At 35.4% G+C, this 16,637-nt stretch overlaps 1 protein-coding gene across 1 annotated transcript in view; it reads left to right on the top strand.

The window, feature by feature from the left end:
* Nucleotides 1-16,637, top strand: part of me1 (malic enzyme 1, NADP(+)-dependent, cytosolic) — a 95,508-nt gene that overhangs the window by 52,026 nt on the left and 26,845 nt on the right. The window contains exon 4 of the mRNA XM_048152091.1: nt 15,826-15,901. Coding sequence (XP_048008048.1) covers nt 15,826-15,901 — 76 coding nt within the window. The remainder of the gene's footprint in view (nt 1-15,825; nt 15,902-16,637) is intronic.

The raw sequence follows: 16,637 nt of genomic DNA, 5'->3' as shown, positions 1-16,637 counted from the left end.
AAAGCTTTACCTATGTAAATATGTCATGAACAATTCAGGCTTTTTTCATCAAATTTCCTTTTTGATTTTAAGAGTTATCCACTTGTTTATTCAAGTGATGGTGATATTTCCTTTCATTGGTCACAGCTTTTATAGAAGGTTGGAAGTCGTTCAATACATTTGTTTGGACATCTCACAAGTTTACAGGAACTTGCTCTGCGGGACTCTGAGGTGAAATAATTGGTGATGATGGTAAAGAATGTTTTGTCAACTGAGTTGAAAAAAAAAAAACTGGGGAAAATCCATTCTTATTGCCATTTTTTTTAATAACTGCTCTTCATTATGTTATTTATTGGTTAATTTATTTTAGTACCTCTGTAAGAGTCAGAGGTTAGAGAATCTTAATTCAGCCGCCAGCTGTTTTAAGTGAGGTGCATTTTTTTTTTCCACTAAATTATCAAATTGTGCTTATTTCACTGCTGTACGTGAAACTTACATTAATCTTCTGTCGAAACGGGGTCCGATGAGACATGCGGACTGCATTAACAGTGATTTGTGTACAGTCGTCCCACAAGGCACTGTTATATTTTACATGCTTTTAGAAAATGCAATTCACATTCATCTATAAAATATACCAAATCTGTGCAATCCATAAATCATAGTCACACAAGCAATATTTATTAATGCTATAACTTTGCCTTTTATTTTATTTCCAAGGCTCTCTGAATTAACTTTCCTTAAAAGAGTCTCTGTGTGGTCAGACACAACTAATACTATTTTCATATGGGATGTTAGTGCAGTTTTGGCTTTTGCTGTAGAGTAGCAGTCAGTCTTTAGCACAATGAGCCATATACTCTATTTGATGTAGAGCTTTAAGCATGTCAGTTGTTTAATAGCAAACGTCACGCCAAAATGCAACAATTACTGTGAAGTAATTGATGGAAAAAATGGAGCATGGTTGTAATTTATCTGTCCTTTTTACTTTGACTGCAGAGGGCTTATTCCATTAGCATTGTGTGCGTGTGTGTGTGTGTGTGCGCGTGTGTGTTTCACTGTTATGTAAGCTTGGGTAATTTGACTCTTCTGGCTGTCTGAATGCCGAGTCGAGGAACTGTCTATGACTCCCACAAATACAGACAGGGCAGCCCACTCTCACCCACAGACATTCAAATGCAGATGATTTGCACCACATTTATTGAAGAAGGAAGACCAGTACCATCTACACTAACTTAAATCATTGTATTTATTCTTTTCTAACTGTCATTTTCATCTAAAAGCCCTTAGATGTGTCAGGACTGCTCATAATGAGGGTGATGCAAACCTCAGACTGGCACTCAGGGTCTGAAGATGATGGTCTGGGATTATAATTCTCTGATTTCAAGAGCCGAAACAGCTTTGCACTTTGCATAGGCTGTATGGAAAAGGGTGGTGGGTTCAGAAAGATGAACGTCTCATGCAATACGCTCCTCTTACTGGAATAGAGGAAAGTTTGGCCAGCGTCGGCAGCTGGGTGGAGAGGAGTCTATTGTTGCTGCTAGTGGCCCGCACAGAGTGAGGGAGAGGGAATTGGAAAGAGCGGATGGTGTGTTTGTCCAGCTGATTCTTCGTTTTTCATCCGAGTCCCTCCATCTCGTTCCAGCCAAGCACTTTTCCATCCCTCAGAGCACACGCACGCCCTTGCACACTCCCACGCAGCACTCTCACAGATCTAGGCACTCTGTTTTATTGTTAGTGGATTGTGTCCCTACAATGACGTTTGAAGCAAGTCGATGTTTACAGAACTTTAATTTTGTACCGCTTGCTCTGGGCATAGTTCCATTTGCCAACTCGGTATATGTCACAGGCGGTTTATAAAGGTAGAAAACCAAATCTGCCCTTCCCTTTTTTCTAATACCAAGTGCCCACTTTTGTGCATAGTAATGAGTTGAGATTGCATTTGTGGGATCTTTCATAATTGCACAATACCTGCATGTTCTTTGTCTCCTCTCCTCTCCTCTCCTCTCCTCTCCTCTCCTCTCCTCTCCTCTCCTCTCCTCTCCTCTCCTCTCCTCTCCTCTCCTCTCCTCTCCTACATTTCTTTGCACTCAGATGAACTTTCTGTCCTGTTATTATCTCATAGATCAGGATTAGGAAGGAGTCTGTGTCAAGAAATCAGTAACCACATGCTGAAAGTATTGTATTGTCAGTGTTTTTTGGTGCCAGAACTTGGTCAAATCCAGCCACATAATTTAATCTTATGTCCCATTCCTATCGCTGTCCTTTTTCATTACATGTTTCTTTTTCTGTATTTATGTTTGTTTTGAAACCAGTGGACCTCCATGGGATTATTCTGTCTGTGGGATAGTTGAATCATAATTTTCATGATTTTATTTAGGAAGTTGTTATTATAATGTTTAAAGGTGCCCTAGAATCAAAAATTGAATTTACTTTGGCATAGTTGAATAACAAGAGTTCAGTACACGGAGTGACATACAGTGAGTCTCAAACTCCATTGTTTCCTCCTTCTTATATAAATCTCATTTGTTTAAAAGACCTCCGAAAAAACAGGTGAATCTCAACATAACACACACTGTTATGTAACAGTCGGGATCATTACAGTATTTCACAATTGCTAAAACACATTTCTTGAAACCATCACTCATTTTCTCAAAACATTAAACACAAATCCAATCTTCAAACTAATTTCACAAAACTTCTGACTCTTATGGCAAAATCAAACAAAGCTTTCAGATCATACACACATTAAGCAAAATATAAACACATACAGATAATTCATTAGACACTACATTAAAAAATGGAAAACAAAACATCCAGAACATGAGGTTACAGAAAAAAAAGTATATTGTAACACAGTAAACACATTTTGCCATTACATAAAATGTATAGAAATCACAAGTAATGTGAATTTAAAGTATACTGTGTACTGCAAGTACAGTATTATATTCAATATTATATAGTATTGAATGTCTGTATATACAGTACTTACATACTGCAAACATACAGCAGTCTAAATGCAAATGACTAAAAGGTCAAAGAAAACTCTAAATGAAAAGCATGATACAGTACACACACACACACACACACAAAAAAAAAAAAGTTCAGAGTCAGTGAGAGATTCATTCTGCTTCAGCATCATGTCTTCATGTTGGGTCCGGCCTAAATCAAGTCAAGTCACCTTTATTTCAATTGCAATTTATACTACACAGATACTAGTCTAGTCTAGTCTAGTATAATATAGTATAGTCAAAGCAGCTTTACAGTGATAACAGGTACATGATGATCAGTAATGCAAAGAGGGTTCATTTTGGCTGTACAGCTCTAAAAGAAAATAGTGTCATTGTTCAGCTGAAGTCAGTTCAGTGTTGATTCACTTACATTGTAAAGACCATCAATTATTATGTAAATTACTGTAATTATTTTCCTCTATAAAGCAGTTCTGCAGAAAACAGTGATGTCATCATCTAGGCTAGCTTAGTTCAGTTCTCATCCTATAATGTCAGTACTGTCAGATCAATAATATTGTTGAATATTATTGAATATTGTTGAGGACATTTTCCACATCACAGGCAATGTCATCTCTTGCCAGGCAAAGGGAAAAACCTGTGCCGGATCCAGCCTTGACAGCCTTGTTTCCACACCCCTTGCTCTTTCTCCTCATCATCCTCTTACACATACTCTTCCTCCTCTACTTTTCAGATTGTTTCCATCTATTCATCATTCAGCACCTGTGTCACCTGTGCACTCTGAACTGACCTATATTTTATACAGTTGATTTGATCACATCATTAGAAATAAGTGTGAATAACTTTGAGTCACTGTGTTTAAAGGATGACAACTGTGTTGTAGTTGTGTTTAACTTTTGCCACATGTATTTACCATTTTGCAACACAGTGCAAAATGTGTTTTAGTGAGTAAGAATGTGTTTAGAGTTTTGCAAAAAGAGTGGATGAGATTTTTAAGAGAACTTGTTTAAGGTTTTGCCTACAAAGTGACTGATTCGACAAATGGGTTTAGGCCACTGAGCATTGGGTTCAGAGAATGGGGTTTAGTGTTTTAGCAATTGTGAAATACTGTAATATGTACGCCCCCAGTATTTGCATATGCCAGCTCATGTTCAAGTCATTACACAAGGGCAGCCAGTATTAACGTCTGGATCTGTGAACAGCTGAATCATCAGACTAGGTAAGCAAGCAAGAACAATAAAATGGAAAATGGCAGATGGAGCAATAATAACTGACATGATCCATGTTAGCATGATATTTTTTGTGATATTTGTAAATTATCTTTCTAAATGTTTCGTTAGCATGTTGCTAATGTACTGTTAAGTGTGGTTAAAGTTACCATCATTTATTACTGTATTCACGGAGACAAGAGAGCCATCGCTATTTTCATTTTTAAACACTTGCAGTCTGTATAATTCATAAACACAACTTCATTCTTTATAAATCTCTCCAACAGTGTGTAATGTTAGCTTTAGCCCCGGAGCACTATCAAACTCGTTCAGAATCAAATGTAAACATCCAAATAAATACTATACTCACATGATCCGACGCATGCATGCAGTACAGTAGGTGGACAACCAAAATGGGTATTACCGCCGCGCATACCGCCGCAGCAGGGCTGTTGCGTTAACTGAAATTCAGTTGCGTGTAAAAAACTACCGCCAGGTGGCGCAAAGGGACGGATTGGAAAGTGACTGTAATAATAAAATGTTGGTTTGTAAACGATGAAAGGACGAAGTAAAACAACAATAACATTATTATAAAACATTTTAACATCCTTAAAAACCATTAGAAAATTTAAAGTGAGAGTTAATTTCAAAACGTGTGATAGTCTTAGGGTACAGTCTATGCAAATTAAAAGAAAGACCTTTACACAAAGTGGACATGCTATTGTCATTAAACAGTCATTACTAGGCATATATATATATATATATATATATATATATATATATATATATATATATATATAAAGGAGCACACACACACGATTAAAAATGTAATATTTTCATTCTGGTCTGCTCTTAGAAAAAAAAAATTTAATGTTAGTGATTTTGATATCGCAGACTAAGATACCGGCAGGAATAAAAATTTTTTTTTTATTCCTATTATTTCTTTCTTTTTAGGTACAACGCTGAGTTTAAGTTCACTTTTGAGACGTTTCAGATTCTCGCAGAGAGACAGCTGAAAGCGCACCCTATTTTTATTTTATTTTATTTTATTTTTCAAAAGTACAAGGTTTTGTTGTTATTGTGAGCGTACACAAATAAAAGTAGACCATTTGAAGTCTTGCACTAATCTGTAGGCTATCGCCAAAAATGACGGAAGGCCTGTTTTAAGTTGTTTCAGCTGTCATGAGGAGAAAATCCATCAGAACGCGCCGGCGCGATCGTCGGCCAGAGGGATAAAAATGTAGCCAATTTAGTTTCATATTTATATTTAAATATTGGGCTATTGCCTTTTTTTTTTTTTTTTTATTTCACCTATGTTCATTATGAAAAGAGAATAGCATGACGGATGCGCAATGTCGGGAGACATGCAGCGGGTCAGACATGAGTTTGACCACTTCATTAAGTTTTGTTTTATAGCAAGTCTTTCTTTAAAGTGAAACACTGCAAATCCCCATAACACAAACAAATAAAGAAACTTACTGCAAATACTCATAACAGAGTCTAACAATTGTGTATTTCGTCAGCTTATTTCATATGATCAGATCAGGATGTTAAAATTAACAAAAAGCACCAAGATTGCAAAAAGGTCTGTCACGCGCATAGTTTAGGCTAATATTTTGAGTCTCCCGCCCTCTGGATTAATGGCTTTGGTGACAAACATTTTAAACAAAGCGCCCTTCCCCCATCTCAAACTTGTCAAGTGTTGCAGAGCAAGTGAGTGCCTTTTATACACACACGATAATGTAAAAATTATACATTGATATATAAATGGAACACAATCGGTTTGTTCTTTTTCTTTGTTTTTCTTTAACATTTTTATTTTATTTCTTTGTCTTTAAGGAACATTGGATGGCAGTAAAGATTCTGTACAGTTATTGTTCTAATAATATGGAGCCATAATGTAACATATCTTGGTCAATGCTTTCGAGCTGCTTTACAGCTTAACCACAGTTTGCAAAATCAGCAGTTATTGAAATGAACTGAATCAACACAGATCTGCTGATATAAATAAATAGGCCTAAATAAATAGCAAAAACCAAGATTGGGTTTGTACGGTTAATTTGAACTATAATTTAATAATTTATGTTATGATGTTATAGAGGTACAATGTACAGATGCCTATATGTTTTGCATAAAGTAAGAATATTTAATAAAGTATCTTAAACTTCCAATGTTAAACATGTTCTCGTCATTTGCTCTAACTGCAGTCAAAATACAAATAGGCCTATAAAATATTTTTATGCATTGTGTAGCCCATTGTGAAGAGTCAGATTAGGCGCAAACTATAGCAGAAACTTTTGATCTTAATCTAGGCTATTAAGATCTAAAGTTTCTGCTATAGTTTGCGCCACTTGTTGAATAACAAAATGTTGATTATTGGGATATCAACGTTTTTTTTGTTGTTCGTAATTGTGTAGCTTATGGCATGACATTTCTTTTTGTAATGTTTATGAGCGTGTTAATGGATACAAACTGCACAATTGCAGTTTATCAGATTGTTACATAGCTTTATTTGCATGATAGTTGAAACATTAACACATTAAAATCGTCTGATAATCCAGTAGTTAACATGAACCCTTTGTAAGCGATGTATTACCATTACATCATGGGCGTACGGGACACCCCCGCACCACCAAAGCCTTTGCTTTTTTTAGAACTAAACTAAATTGACTAAAGATAAAAATAAAGCATCCAACTGAAGCCCAAAAATGTAAGCAGAATACCATAGAAAATAGTGCTAAATTACCACAAAAGGGGGAAAAAATCACTGTTTCCATCGCTGTTTGTAAGGTAGCCAAGACAACAGCAAGCCTCGATGAGCTGTGCTGTGTTATTGTTAGCGGTCGTGTGCCGAGACAAAATAAATATGTTCGGTCTTTGCTGAGATATTATTATTATTATTATATATTGCTCAAACGTAAAAATATCTACTTAAATATCTATTTCTTTATTCTTTTACTGTAAATACATGAATTTAGTTTAGGCCTATATCATTTGATGCACCGATCGAAATTACTGAAAATTTGCGGCCGAAACAGCAATTTACGCGCTTGTCTAGAAGGGAACCTTATATAGCCTAGCCTATACGCAAATTTGTGTCTAACTTAGAATTTAGACCACCTAAAATATATTGTTAGACCAAAACATCTTATTAATTAATTAAGTAATAAAGGCATGTATTTAAGAAATTTAATAAAAACAGAAAGATGTCTATTGCTTCAGCCTTATTCAAAGGCCGCGGAAACATGAGTTTGTTTGTTACGCACTTCAATCCATTCCACACCCAACGTTCTTGGTTTTCTTCCTAATTATTAATAATTGGTTGATGAAACATTGATTGAAATTAAGATACAATTTCTACAAAACGAAATTCGTTTTAAAGAAAGACTTACTATAAAACAAAACTTAATGAAGTGGTCAAACTCATGTCTGACCCGCTGCATTTGTCTCCCAACATTGCGCATCCGTCATGCTATTCACTTTTCATAATCAACATTGGTGACATCTTAAAAAAAATTATATTAGGCTATAGCCCAGTATTTAAATATAAATATGAAACTAAATTGGCTACAGTTTTATCCCTCTGGCCGACGATCGCGCCGGCGCGTTCTGATGGATTTTCTCCTCATGACAGCTGAAACAACTTAAAACAGGCCTTCCGTCATTTTTGGCGATAGCCTACAGATTAGTGCAAGACTACAAATGGTCTACTTTTATTTGTGTACACTTACAATAACAACAAAACCTTGAACTTTTGAAAAATAAAATAAAATAAAATAAAATGAAAAATAGGGTGCGCTTTCAGCTGTCTCTCTGCGAGAATTTGAAACGTCTCAAAAGTGAACTTAAACTCAGCGAATAATTGTACCTAAAAAGAAAGAAATGTCAATTCATGTCAAATGTGAAATCTCAATTCGATAATAAATTCGTAGGTCTGTGTTAAATAAGAGGCGATCTATCCGCTGGAATGTGTTGTTTCTGAATTTGATATTTGATATTTTAAGGAATAGAATACACTCCTGCATTTAAATGCGGCTGCAGGAGTTGCAGTTTTTTTATGACGTTTTATTAATCCGTCCATTCTTTTTAGTTCCAATGATTTAGCTAAATCGTGCCTTAATAATGGGAGCGAAATTATTGAGTGACTCACGTTTTACTAAAATAAAGGATATAATTCATGAAACACGCAACAATTTCTTAATCAGTGTCCAAACAGATAGGCTATATTTTTCCTAAGTAGTTATCTGTCAAATAAAGGACAGGTAACAAATAACAAAGTATGTGCGTGTCAAAAATCCATGCTATTTTATTAAAGGAGTTTAAAATATAAATAAAAATGTATTTGTGATAAATATAGGCCTAATATGTGAGAAAATTGACATTTTGCATAAAGATAAATGTGCTTTGATGCATTTGTTGGATAACATGTGGTTAAAACGCCACTCAGCGGTCAAAAGCTGCAAATGCACTTTGCGACGCGGCGGCACGCGCAGCGGTAGAAACACCGTTTTGGATGGCCACCTACTGTATGTATGACGAACATTTTGTAAAGATCCATTTGAGGGTTATATTAGCTGTGTGAACTTTGTAAATGCACCGCAGCCTGAATCGGTGCATAGTTAATGATGCCCCAAAATAGGCAGTTAAAAAAAATCTATGGGGTATTTTGAGCTGAAACTTCACAGACACATTCAGGGGACACCTTAGACTTATATTACATCTTGTAAAAACTGGTTCTAGGGCACCCTTAAATGAAAAGAGATTCCTGAACTAAACTGTTTTGGCTTTTTAATCAGTGATTGCAATTTGAAAAAAAAAAAAAAGGCTAAAATACATTGGCATAATTCTGCAATTATCATTTACATGTGAATAAATGAATTTGATTAGATTGATCTCAGTGCTGCAGAAATGTCACACAATTTGCCTGGAAGATTGTTACAAAAAGTTATACACATAGTATGACATACTGATTAATCAGATGCATGAAGCATTCATAACTTTAGTAAACAAAACATAACACTATTAAAGTGTCATTTCTCCTCAGAGTTACACTGTCAGAAAATAATTTTGGAGATCTAGCTTGACAAGGTAGCAGGATATAATATTATTGAGGGTGCTGCAGGCAAATAGTAGATTTATAGATCAGTATGTGTACAGAGATATACTGTAGTCGAACAGTTACACAACACAATCCACAAATTCATAAAAGTGATTTTATATAAATAAATTCTGAATTTTGACTGTCTGGAAAATATACTTGCTTTATTGTATTTGTAGATACATTTGAGGCAGAGTACAAATAGAAATGGATCACATTTATGCTCTGTATGTTAAATGACTTCTTTTTTTCACTCCTGAGCACCATATCACCACCCCCAACTGTGCTGTACCTTCAGAAAATAGTATAAAGGCCATTTGTCAGTGTTGCAGAAAATGATTGTGATACAATGAAAATTAGCTTTGAGAGCTGATTGGATTTGGCTTTGTGGTTTCTTCAAAGGTCATCTTTGCTTTAATGTCTCGTGACCCTTCATTCTCTCCCTCCAATGATTAATAATTTTGGATCATATATCAGAGCATTTGTCTTTCTCCCTGTTTTAGTTTTTCAAGTGATTTTTAGAAGAACAAGATAATTGCTGCAGAATAGGGCTGGCACTTACCAAGAACTGAATGAACTGAATGTTAATGCTAGATGGTTGAGTTTCTATTGTGAACCTCATCAGAAAAGACATAATTTTTGTGTCTGAAATTTTAATTTTTCATATCATTTAAGATTGGTGTTGTCACAATACCAAAATTTACAAGTTTGGCTACCATAGCAAAAACTATTTAATAAATAAATAAATAAATAAAATGAAATGCGCTAATAATAATTTAAGACTAACTTAAACATCTTTGACTGGCCATTGTGTTCATGCACTCAACAGAAATGTCTGTGATTGGCTACAATCAAAACATGTTGTAAATAGAAAACTTTAATGCTCTTCACAGAGCGCTTAAGAAAGCAGCCGCCTGTCAGCAAGTAGCGAGCTGACCCGGTACTTAATATAACTGGTACTACAGAAAGGCTGGTATTGTTACATTTTTTAAATTGCAGTATCAACTTGGTACCAAAGTACCCATACTTTTAACAGCACTATGTCAGACATAATGTGGAGGAAGTTATCCAGGCTGTCTGGGTATGGTTCAAACCTGTTTAAATGATCTGTTGTGGTTTTCCCCTCGTCATGAATAAGTTTGAGTCACTGTGGAGGATTTCACAGAGCAGTCAAAACCTGGGACACTTTCGTCTGAAATGTTTTTGAGAAGGAAACAGGTTTCCAAGGCATCATAACATCATTTGTAGTGATGTTAAACAAATTTGAAAGAACATAACATAACAAAATTTGTAATGAGTACTATGCTTATTTCACAGTAGAATTGAAATCATACATTAGGAAAAAGGGGGAAAATTTACATTTACAAATTAATTTACTTTCATCCACTCCTTTAGATGCCATTTTTATACTTTTTTAACCATCCGCCAAGCCACAAGCACAAGATGACACTGAAGACTGGAGTACTGGTTGCTTAAAGTTCATCTTTGCCATCACAGGAATACATTTTTTTATTTTATTTTTTAATGCATTAAAATAGAAACTAGTTATTTTACGTTGTAATATTTCACAGTATTATAGTTTTTACTGTATTTTTGCTCAAATAAATGCAGCCTTGGTGATAGACTACTGACCCCAAACTTTTAAATGGTAGTACAGTATAATATTTTTAGATGAGCACCAAGTTGGTTCCTGACAACTTATAATGACATTTTACCTTCTTATTTGGTCCTTTAAAATTCTTTTAACTGTCCTTTAACCGTTCCTGTTTGTTTGATAGGAAGTTGGTTGTAGACAGTCATGAGGCTTCCAACAGACACTTCCGAGTGAGGATTTCATAACACCGCAGTACTTGAAATCTATATTATCCATTTCATTTAATATAATTTTAAGTTTGTTTACTTCACCATGGTGCTAGGTGGTGAATGACTTTTAAAGAGTTCTGTGTCAGAGGAGCATGCAGTCTGAATTATGTTTGTGTTTCGAGCATTATCCCTGCTCCCAGGCGTGTGCTTTTCGTTTGAGTTTAGGTCAGCTACTGGGGAAGAGGTCTTATGCGCCTTTCCGCTGCACTGGAATTTAGCAACATCTTGTTGATGCCTGAAAGGATGTCTAATCTGTATCCCTGGAATCATATAATATGTTATATACCCATGTTTAGATTTCCTGTCATTGCCTGAGGTGTCTTCCTGTCACAAGATGTCCTCCATTTGTAGGCTTCTTGGAACTGGATCAAGTCCACCTAGTGAAGTCTAATTTCAAGATTCTTCCAGATGTAAGAATGATCTGTTTTTATGGATTCTGTGAACTCAGGCTGACTGAGAGATTGGAAGTTTTCCATGAAGCCGTAGGTGGAAGGAAGAAAGATCTGCAGTAGGTGTATGATATTTTTAAGGTCAGTGAAAGATGTCCCAGGGGTCCTGCTCATCCAGCTACGCTCAGTGGATCTCATGAGACCAGAAAATAAAAACTTAAAAGCGAAAAAGAGCGGTCAAAAGAGAGTTTGAGCTACAGAGAGAAGACCAGAAAAATATGAATGCCATTGTGAAGTGCATTTGTTTGTATCTACTGCATCATCTCCAACTGTATTTCTGTCAGGACCACAATCGTCAAAGATGAATGACAATTAGCATACTGTTTGGAATGGCAGTATGGTTCTGTTCTGAGCAAGAACTTCCTGCCCATCCATGTAGTCCAAACAGATATCATTAATGTTCACAGTAAAACATCCAGTGTTAAATGAACACTCTTAGTGTTAAATTAACATTGCCAGTGTTTATATAATCCACACCAGATTATATAAACACCAGGTGACACTGGACGTGTTCATTTAACACTGGATGTTTTGCTGTGTTCTTAATGACAATAATTTAATATAACAACATAAATCAAGATAAAGGACAATCTGATTCAAAGAGGAATATTAGAAGGCCAAGACCTGACTGGAAGAGAGGAGGAGCTGGGTATGGAGGAGGGTAATTAACTCCTGAGCAATGCGTTAAAGCTACTGATACTGAATGGACCTTATGCTGTGATAGGTGTCTTATTCCTATAGGTAGACATGTGTTGTCAAAAGTACTGACTTCGATACCAAGTTGATACTGAAATTTAAAAAATGTGATGCTTTGAGCGCTGTTGAGCAGTAGGGCTGCAACGATTAATCGCGATTAATCGTTTGCGAAATAAAAGTCTGTGTTTACGTAATATATATGTGTGTGTTCTGTGTATAATCATTATGTATATATAAATACACACACATACAGGTAAAAGTTTAGAAATATATGCATGTATTATAAATATATATATTTATATATATTTTATATTACATATAAACATAAATATTTTATATATAAATATAACATTTTTCTTAAATATATACATGAATGTGTGAGTATTTATATATACATAATTATTATACACAGAACACACACATATATATTACGTGTAAACAGACTTTTATTTTGCAAACGATTAATCGCGATTAATCGTTGCAGGCCTATTGAGCAGATTCATAAACACCTCGATTGGCCATTGTGTTGCGCTCAACATATATATCTGTGACTGGCTACAATGATCAATGCACAGGAGTGTTTGAAAGCACATGGAAGTGTTTGAATTGTTGAACGTGTGAACACAATGGCCAATCAGAGGTGTTTACGAATGTGGTCAACAGCGCTCAAGGCGTCACATTTTTTTAAATTTCAGTATTGATTTGATATCGAAGTCGCTACTTTTGACAACACTAGGTGTGAGCTTGACTGACGTGACCTTCCAGAGCCAACGCTACACTTGATGTTTATGTACAGTAAAACAAAACTGAGCAAGGTTTATCCAAGGTCATATTTATGACCTTGTTTATATTATGACATTATTTGTCATATTTATTCGTCCAATGATTGACAGCTGTTCCACACCTCTTTGACCTACAACCATTAGCAACTAAGACACACCAAGATCATACACCACTCGTCGACCACATATAAAACTTTGCAAACGTGCCACATCTGAGTAAAAATATGCATGGATCAGAATATCTGAGTGCGAAAAGTGAGCGTTTGTTCATCTGTTTTCTAGGCATGGATCAATTAAGTATAACCTCTACTAAAACATGATCAAAGATATTTTGAGTCCCCATCTTTTTCAACAAGCATGACTTTCCAGACTGATCCAGGCTGGTTTAACTATGCTCAAACAGCATAGTCTTGCTGTTTAAACACAAAATCAGTAACCCTCCCCTTGAACTTCAATCACAAGTGGTAACAGGAGGTGCATTTGAGAAACAGGTTTCTTGTCGCAGTATAGCCCAGGTTTGAAGCTGATGATTTATTTGAAGAAGGTTATGGGTGGAATGGGTGGCTATAAAAAATAGCACATGTGGGAGTGGTTGAACCTTCCACTGAGAGGTGGATAGTTTTGATTTGGATTCAAAAATAATTGAGAGTACAGAAATATGGGATCAAATAATATATAATCAACTTGTTTATAGTAGCTCAGAAGTAGCAGCAGATAGTTTTAGAGGGAGATCAGTGCAACCATTATTATTTTAGTATTATTTATAGACTATTATAGTATTTATTAATATTTCAACTTAAATATATTTCAGTTAGTTGACAAAGCAACATTGCTAATTTTTGTTTGATTTTTAAAGTTTGTTTTCCATCTCGTTTGTATTTTATTTCAGTTTTATTCAGGGCTGGACTGAGGCTAAAATTCGGCCCTGGACAAACCCAGCCCATGCGGCCCACGAGTTCCCCTGTGAATGTTTTTGCTGGGGTTAGGGCCTTAAATTGGAGTAAATAAATGAATAAATAAAACAAGGACAGTGACAAATAATGATGGATATTATTGAATTTACTACAAATGCAGTTAACAACTTTAATATTGCACTTTTGTCACAGTAAAGCACTGATTTTCATGCCGTTAAGTAAATTTAATGCTATCAAATCCTGTCATCATTTACTCACTCTCATGTTGTTCCAAACCTGTATGACTTTCTCTCTTCTGTAAAACACAAAAGAAGATATTCTGAAGAATGTTGTCAACCAAACCATTTTGGTTAAGCTACCCTTGACTCCAATTATTTTATTTTTTATGTTATACAGAAAGAAAGTAATTCATGTTTGAGTAAATTAAGACATTTTGGGTTGAACTGAACCTTTAAAACAATAACATTTTTAAAGAGTTAACACCTAATTTATGTAAGACACTGATATCTATCTTTCATGATGCTCTCATTGAAATAACATTTTACTTCAATTAAAATTCATAAGAACTATTAAAAATGTCATAAAACATATTTAAAGAAATAAAAACTAAAGCTTTGCCCTTATCCCATGGGATACAGGCTTTAGAGCTGTTTTGTTAAATTATCCTTTAATTGCCCTGATGAAATTTACTATGGTTTAACTGTAAGATCATGGTAGACAGAGCACAGGTAAAACCATGCTTCTTATTACCTTGGGTATATGGTTTCTAAAATAAATAATAAACTATAGATTGTGTAATAAAATATTGTAAGCACAGAAAATACGAAAACAGTCTTTATGAAAGAAAGTGATTTATATTCCTCAATATTAAACATAAGTAGGCCTAATAATAGCAGCATTTTTAATAAATACATTTCTGCCAAAACACCATATTTCTTCACTGTTAGTAGCTGCAAGGTAAATTACTATAAAGGTGGTGGTTTTGGATTGACAAGCTTGTAGTTGTGTGTATTGGCGTTTTCCAATTTACCTCGTCATGTCTTTACATGGTCGCGGCTGTTTTCAGCTAGATTCACCACCGAACCTGTAATGTTCCCATGATATCACACGACTGTTTTAAACTAAATTCTGAAAGGATCAAGGCATCAAGCGACTTGCGCTGTTTATTACTTCATAGGGCGGCAGTGGTGAGCGGGTATATTTGCCTTTTGCAGTTTCTCATGCTCCAATTAAAAACAAAAAACAGCGCGGGAGGGGGAGGTCTCTCTCACTTTGGCCTGTCAGTTCAGAAGACAAACCAATGGGCCGCTGTCCCTGCGTGATGGGCCAGTCCTTGGCAAAAAAATAAATAAAAAAATAAAATAAAATAAAAAAATAACCTTTTATCGGCCCCAAAGTGCGTCGGCCCACTGGGAAAATGCCCGGTATGCCAGATTACCAGTCCAGCCCTGGTTTTATTTCAATTACTGAAAAATATTTTTGATATTTTTAGTTTTTGTTAACAACACTGATGCTGACAGTGAATGTAAGTGTAACACTGAGTTGTGAGTCACATGCCAGGGGAGACTATGATTTGCAAAAATCAATCATTAAAGTGAACAAAAAAAATCTCTTTATAGTCAGGAGCTGTGCTTCTATCATTACATTTACCTGAATGTGATACATGAATTGCTCCAAATGGAACTGGAAAATGATTCTACAATGGACATGATAAAATGGACTCAACCTCCTCATTTTAGATGTCCACTGATTCGTTTAAATGTTTTGGTAATCTGATTCCATGTATAACGAATGGAAACACTTGCAGACACGGAAAGCAGAATCAATTCAATTGAGCATGTTTTTTTATGTGCGCTGTTTTTCTTTCTCCTAGGGGCCTATTTATTACAATTCATGACCGCTCCCACATCTCCACACTACTTCAGAGCTGGCCAGAGAAGGACATTCGTGTAAGTACTGCCCACTTAGATCTACACCACCTTGTACTATTACACAATGTACCAGAACTTTCATTGTCAGACACAAATTAAAACTCTCCAGGGTTTCACCAATTCCAAAGACATTGATTCCAAATGTATATGACTTGTACCGTGAAAACGTTGCAATAAAGTCATATTAATCTGCTCATTAAGCATTTAAAAGTTATTAAGGTAATGATGTCGCACCCTGTAGGGCTTTGGCGTGTTGAGGAACAATGTGGGGTAGCATGAAATGAAGCAGTAAAAATCCTAAACACCTACCGCATCTGCATTTCAATGTTAACGGAAAAAAACATGTTGTTCTTGCTTTGGGATCAATTGTGTCCGGTAATGGGATTGACTTACACAGCTCATGCTGTTATTTTGAATTTGGTAGTTTATTGTGAATATGTGAAAATGTGATTATAAAAGCAGAAAATCTGTTGTTACTGGAGGGCAGACTTTCAAGCCAACCTAGAATATCACAGATCCAGTTAAATATGCATATGCTTAATCCAGGAAAATAAAAAACATAAAAATACAATAAAGAAAGTGATTTGATAATAAAGTGCCTAAATTAGATCAGCAGTCTTTGTAGGGTGAATTAAATGCGTGGGCTGCTGTAGTGTCCAAACCATTATATACACACTACCATTCACAAATTTGGGGTTAGTACGATTTTATAAAAAAAAAAGAAAGTTTTTAAAAGATGTCTCTTATGTTCACC

The sequence above is a fragment of the Megalobrama amblycephala genome, linkage group LG13 (genome assembly GCF_018812025.1).
Source record: "Megalobrama amblycephala isolate DHTTF-2021 linkage group LG13, ASM1881202v1, whole genome shotgun sequence".
NCBI classification, from domain to species: Eukaryota; Metazoa; Chordata; class Actinopteri; order Cypriniformes; family Xenocyprididae; genus Megalobrama; species Megalobrama amblycephala.
This window is presented reverse-complemented; position numbering and strand designations above follow the sequence as displayed.